General features: G+C 35.3%; 1 protein-coding gene across 3 annotated transcripts in view; it reads right to left on the bottom strand.

Moving 5' to 3' along the window:
• Positions 1 to 72: 72 nt before the first annotated feature.
• LOC108687898 (serine/threonine-protein phosphatase PP1-beta catalytic subunit) overlaps positions 73 to 6805 on the bottom strand; it is an 8692-nt gene continuing 1959 nt past the window's right edge. Inside the window, exons 3-7 of one of the 3 annotated variants that reach the window (XR_001931761.1) lie at positions 1622 to 2109; positions 1431 to 1529; positions 1105 to 1344; positions 844 to 1012; positions 73 to 404 (exon numbers count right to left, since the gene is read on the bottom strand). Coding sequence is in view for 2 of the 3 variants with exons in the window: in XM_018193920.1 (XP_018049409.1) it covers positions 905 to 1012; positions 1105 to 1344; positions 1431 to 1529; positions 1622 to 2109 (935 nt within the window). In the remaining variant the exon portion in view is untranslated. Of the gene's footprint in view, positions 405 to 431; positions 1013 to 1104; positions 1345 to 1430; positions 1530 to 1621; positions 2110 to 6805 lie in introns of those variants that run through there. The other 2 variants (XM_018193920.1, XM_018193922.1) reach the window with 2 other exon arrangements.

Here is a 6805-nt window from a genome sequence, read left to right as displayed (position 1 = left end):
CGCGCATCTCTCGAAACGATGATATTTAAATTAGCTGCTAAAAGCAATGATAAAAATACTATTAAAAATAAAAATAATAATATATAATAACAGCGAGTCTCATAATTACACTCAACATCAACAGTGGAAGCAATAAATACAAATGAGAATGATGAAATGCTTTTCAAAGAGCATTAGCTTTACACAAGGAATCACTTCATTCATGGTAGATAATTGCCATAATTGCTGTAAAATTCTGAGAGCAATCCCTTCGTCAAGTACGATGATAATCGAAACTTGATTCACCGCGAATTATTTATATTTCTTATCATGTTAAAATGCAATTGAAAGAGAAATAAATCTTACACTTTTTTTAGATTTATGTTTATCAGATTAGGTTAATTCTGTATCTCGGCGTCTTCGTGCTGAAACACATGAAAATCAAAGGCTAGATCAGATACACAGCAGCGCCGAGAAACTCGACGTTTTCGACAAGCGCATCGACTATAAAGCACTAAGAATTTTCGCAAGCCCATGTGTCCGAGTAATTCCATTAATGTCTTTGAATCATAAATTAAGTTCATTCTTAAATCGTGTTTGCCTCGAAGCGTGTACATGTGTTGGAAACGTCGCATGCTAAGTATTACATCTAAATCATCGGTGAATCATTGTACAAACTTAAATATATCGAGCAACGTTCTACATTTCGCTTCCTTCCGCTTTCTTTTCGTTTCTTTCTTTTTTTCTGTTCTTTTTCTCTTTTTCTATTCAACTGATAATCGTGGGAAATAGACTCGTAATAATGCACATAAGTGGTCAACTAGTGTGATTAAGTAAGCTTTGACAAGCATAAAGCAGATTTACCTAGCATGATAGCCTCCATTAAGGATAATCGCGTTTGTTGTGCAGGTTCGGTTGAAGGCTGTCATTTCTTTTTCGCTGGATTCCTTTGTGGTGTAGATGGTCTACCTGTTTGACCCGTGTTCATTCCTCCATATTGGTATTTTGCCTTCTTCTCCGATGGTTTCAAGATCTACAAAAAGATGCGAGACATGGCGCGATAAACTTGGATATTGCATCAATGACATTAAAGAGAAATGAAAGGAAAATTCTCTCGTCAATTACCTGAAAACTGCACATCAACGTTTCGTCAACGCTCATCATTCCGCCGGCATTATCAAATTCGCCACAGTAATTTGGCGCAGAAAAAAGTGTGACGAGTTGTCGCTTGGCGAAGAATTCGTAGCCATCCTCGACCACTTGATGCGCCCTGCATATGAGATCCATATCGTGACGATTCAAGAACTTCGACACGACATCTGGACCGAATGTGAATGAGACTCCTCTATCGTTTTCACCCCAACCCTAGAACATTAATATGCGATTAGAGAAATCCTTACTATATTAATCTAATCAGTGCATTGAGATTTGCTCATATAAAAGCATCTCACCTGAACATCTTTATCAGGATCGGACCATAAAAGATCACAGAGGAGACCGGTATCAGGTACATCAGTTGGACGCATGATTCTTCTGATTTGCTCCATTCCCTAAACAAGATAAAGTATGAATATATATTTATTGCACTTTCTTTTTATACGAAACTTATTAGAGAAAAGAATTAAAGAATCTCTCTAGTCACCTGCAGATCAGGACTGAGCCCGCCATGGCAACAGAAGATTTTTTCATCAATAATCGCAGCGATCGGCAAGCAGTTAAAGCAGTCTGTGAAAGTCTTCCAAAGCTTGATGTTATATCGCCGCTTGCACTCGTCGTAAAAGCCGTATATCCTGTTTATGCTGGCGCATTCGTGATTGCCGCGCAGCAGGAAAAAGTTCTCTGGATATTTGATTTTGTATGCCAACAGTAAGCATATCGTCTCCAAAGATTGCTTCCCTCGGTCAACGTAATCGCCCAGGAACAGATAGTTCGCCTCGGGCGGAAAGCCGCCGTACTCAAAGAGTCGCAGCAGGTCGGTATATTGGCCGTGTATGTCGCCGCAGATCTTAAGCGGGGCCTCCAATTCCAATAGGATCGGCTGTTGCAGGAAAATTTCCCGCGACTTCAGACAGAGGCCACGTACTTCGGCCTCCGTCATGATAACGGTCTTGCCCGGTCGACATCCTCTGACTGTATACCCAGAAATGTTGGCGGTTAATTATATTATTTTATTCAAGATTGCAACGATCCTTCATTAGTGCGGTGAATTACTCTGTTAGGTACTTGTTCAGAAAAATAATAGTAAAATAAATAAAAGCACGAACTTGTTACATTTATTGCCAACACGAATTTACAGCTAATTTCAATCTCATCTTAAAAGCTTTTACCTCAAGATAAGAATCTATCTATAACGTAAGAATAGGCAGTCTATCTCTGGAAAAAAAATCAATAATGCCATTGTCATGTATAATTAACGCCATACTTATATCACATTACTTATACCGTTATGCACGTATTGCTTCTGGAATTACTCGAGCGTGATACGTCAATAATACATCATTATCCCGTCAATTTACCACGAGTCTATTGAGACTCGTTGCTTTCGAGTTGCCTTCGACTCACCGTACGTCGTTACGCATGGTTATGCAATTCTTCGATTCACATCGAGTAGAGAACAATAGAGAAACACGGTCGGCTGTATCGACATTCTTGTTTCTAACACCGGTGCAGTCGAATCGATACTTAATGAGGCATTCCCCATTTCTGTCCACCGCACTAATGAGGGATGGTTATGATACTCCTTCTTACAGGTACACCGAGCATAACTCTACTTTGGGGCATGGAAGATGATTAAGTTCTGCCGGTATTAGCCGTCTCAATAAATAGGGGTGATATACGATTACAGATTACGGTGAGGCCAGATCATCTTTGCCTATTCTCGAGCACTTTGCACATGGGTACAATCACGGTACTTCCGGCGTGGTCTACGGTGGTATCGCATCGATTATAATAGCGTTGAAAAGGCGTGAAATTACTGATAAGCTCGTTGGATAATGGATATGTCTCGGGAGTGTGCGAGCCTCTCTCTCGATGAGAGAGAAAGGGAGAGAGCTATTTTCGACACGGATTATACGATTCAACATTATGGAAATCTAAAGTTATGGTACCACTCAACTATTGGATTTTGGATCATAACTGGATCTATAACGCTCTAGGTGATTCAATTTCCCTCAAGTTCCCTAATTTCTAGCCTAGCTTAATTTCACACGATCACAATGCCACGTAAAGTAAATGCATCAGTGAATAGATCCATGCATACAACCGATCCATCTCTACAACCGTATGAAATAACACGACTGTATTCTTTCTAATTAAATTAGTAAACAATTAATATATTTATTAATTAAATTAGTAAAAATATTAATTGTTTGTACAATTATAATTTACATTTATAATGTACATTATAATTATAAGTTAAAACGATGATTTCCTGCAAACAACCGATGATTTTAAAGAATTTATCTGAATTTAAATACTGTATGTTTTTTCATAGCAACATTAAACTTTTATATTTAAAATGCGACAAAAATAATTTAGTTCAGTAAAAAAAAAAAAAAAAATTAAATTATATCAGATCTACGTATTCTCACGACATATACACGTATCACAGTAAATAAATTCACTAGCGCATTTAGTCTTCAACATTTGATAAAAGTGCCGAATATCTTTAGATGACGTCATTCGACATTTAAAGCGTTAATAAGCGGCGAAGGCAAAAGGAACAGGTGATTTAATCGACATCCAATGCAGATCATCTCTCTTTATGACGCTATGGATGTGTCGTCGAATCGTTATTTATAGGCATAAAAGGGAATTCACGGTGCGGCTGAACTAGTCTGATACTGGCTATCGGAAAACTGCATATTAGCAAGGTCACGGCGACTATAGAGCGAAGATGCAGAGATTCCATTACCCGACAGAGAAGTTATTGTCATTTTGCTATTACATGACAGGCATATTCCAGACGAAATGCTGGAAATGTCACATTACACCACCGCGTAGTCATCGAATGCTTAAAATAAGCCAAAATGAAAACAGATTTCTTCGGGAATCTAATCCCTTATAGACAATGCGAACATCTCGTCGCGTACGATGACTCGAATTAATAATTTATGAATTTATGTAAAAATTTAATTACAAGAAAAGCTCGATATTTATATACGTCCCAAAATTTATTCTTAAAATGGATCCTGTCCTTAAAATGGATCTACTAGAATTTAATTTTTGGAGGATTTATTTCTTTATAGCTCTGTCAGCCTTCTTTTCAATGTAAAATTTCAATAACTTTATATAAATAAATAAAATCGATCCTACAAGGTAGAGAGAATATATAGAGAAAATATATGATAAATCAGAAATAACTTGTCCCTGAAGAAGTTAAAAATAATTGTAAGGTCTGGTTAACGATGACTCTGGAGTGCGAACTTTATATCGCTTCAGGGACATGCGATGTGAATGTACTCATTACACTAAATTTTCAGCATTAAATTAACTGTATCGTCACATGTGATAAGCTAAACAAATTCAAACATAATAATAAACCGTAATAATAAATTTTTTTTAAATCACAAAATTGATAAAATTTCCATGTTACCAGTATCACAATTATAAATCACGCATGCGCCTAAGATGAACTTCACCATGAAACACTAAGAATTTAAAATAATTTGTCCCTGAAGTAGTTAAAAATAATTCGTTGTTGTCACGTTAAATTAAAATCTTATGAGTAGAGTTGATATTAATGAAAGCTCAGGAATATGTTCCCCGAAGTTAATAATTGCTTTCGAACTGTAAATAACATCAAGTATACATACAATGCAATATAATTAAAATTGCTTTCTTAGCTTATAAAATATCATTCCATAATATATATTACGTTAAATATGATACGGCTATTAAATATTTGCCTTAAATATCGTGAAATACACATTTTAAATACGTATCTCCAATGTTTTCTCCAATCACAAATGCATTAACTCAATCATTAAAACTAATTAATATTAGATACTAATTAATATTAGATTAAATTAAATGTTAATCTAAACAATAATGGCATTACATCATAAAACACAATTGATATGCGCTTATACAGATAACGATAAATTACGCTGATAAGATATTTGTTTCAATCAAAGATTATTTAAGCTAACAACAAAACCTGCATCTATATCCATAATAATTTAAAATTATTTTTCAAATACGTTTATAATTTTAAGATTTTGCATTTTAAAGGAAATAAAAATAAAGAGAAGAAAATAAAAGTATTATATTCAAATAATAGTGCGAGGGAAGGAAGTATAATTTTGCTACAAATTACGGATTGCACAAAAACATTTATTGTACCCAGCGTGCTCTAACATTTAAGCATCTAACATCTGCAACCATTGTTGCTCCATTTTTACGTAGATAAAACATTTCAAACGAGAAGACTACGAGTGCAAAAGGAAGAAAGTGATAAATCTTAAACGATAGGCTAAGTGCATCGACAGATCCAGAAATAACTTCGAGTGGTTCGAGAAGCGCTTGTGTGGATACTTATATTCCAAATAAGATTATATAGATATTTGTCTTTGAGTAAGAGCGTGTAGCTGTCTGAAGTCTAAGGGAGGCTTCGATAGGATCGACGACCGAAGAGCAAGCAAAAAGGATCACATTTAGAACCCGCGTATAGGAGTCAGTTCTCCTTTACTTGGAAAACAAAAAAATCAAAAAAGAAGAGAGGAAAAAGGAGGAGTCGAGCGAGCAAGCACGCGACAATGAGAGGCAACAGCCCGTAATCTGCAGCGCGTGGTCTAACGCTAAACGTGGCTACTTGAATGTCACTTGAACTATCCTCATATCATCCTTTTTACATTAAAATAATAACTTTTAAGACACTACGATCTATTCGTTTCTACGAGAACTTTAATATTATTGCAGCTTTAAACGCAACGCCTAAACATAAATTGCTTTTCACTTATCACAATAAGTGGACTTCTATAGAATCGACTCTGCTTTCCATTTAATTTGTGTCAGCATGTGTTGGTGACTCGAGTCTGCCTGATTTTGTTTTAGTTTCAATATAGAAAGAAAAATAGACCAATTTCTATTTATCAAATTACACGCAAGAATGATTTTTCATGTAGTGAAATTAAATGTTATACATTTGACGTAATTATTACTCTCTAAATTTTTTTAGATGAATAGAAATCTCACTTTAAAGAAAGAAAAATTAAAGTCTTGAAAAAGAGTGGCTTAATTTTCAGTCAGAGAGAATATAAAATGTAAATCAACTTATTTTTTACGTTTATCTAAACAAATTGTACCGTTATTTAATTAATATATTTCTAAGTTGCTCGAGACAATGGCTGCATAAGACAGAATGTTTATTTTACAACTGTTGGAAGTTTTCTTTGCTGAGATAGGACTCCTCCAGATTTAAAAATATAACCCAATCAGCGCGGAGAAAACTTCCAACAATGGAAAATAAACATTCTGCTGACGCGATCATTATATTGAATGCATCGCTTCTTCATCAACTTCTGCTGATAACCGCTTTTATCGATTATCATTTTCCAGCTGATCAAGTCGGTCGTTAAAAAAGTCATGTAAATGGAAAACAGAAATCGATGTAAAGACAAACATGATAATGACTTTAAACTATAAGAATGCATTTCCTTATTCTTATCTCGTACTTAACAATATGCAATTGTAATATGGAAGCCACACTTAGAGATAACCCGCGACACCAAGTAAGCAGACGTTTACATGCTATAAGGCCGCGGAACAATAACAAAATACAAAAGTCAGAGAAGCTCAATCGAACAAACTCTTTAATAGCGAATTC

This window comes from Atta colombica, unplaced genomic scaffold (genome assembly GCF_001594045.1).
Source record: "Atta colombica isolate Treedump-2 unplaced genomic scaffold, Acol1.0 scaffold22, whole genome shotgun sequence".
NCBI lineage: Eukaryota > Metazoa > Arthropoda > Insecta > Hymenoptera > Formicidae > Atta > Atta colombica.
This window is presented reverse-complemented; position numbering and strand designations above follow the sequence as displayed.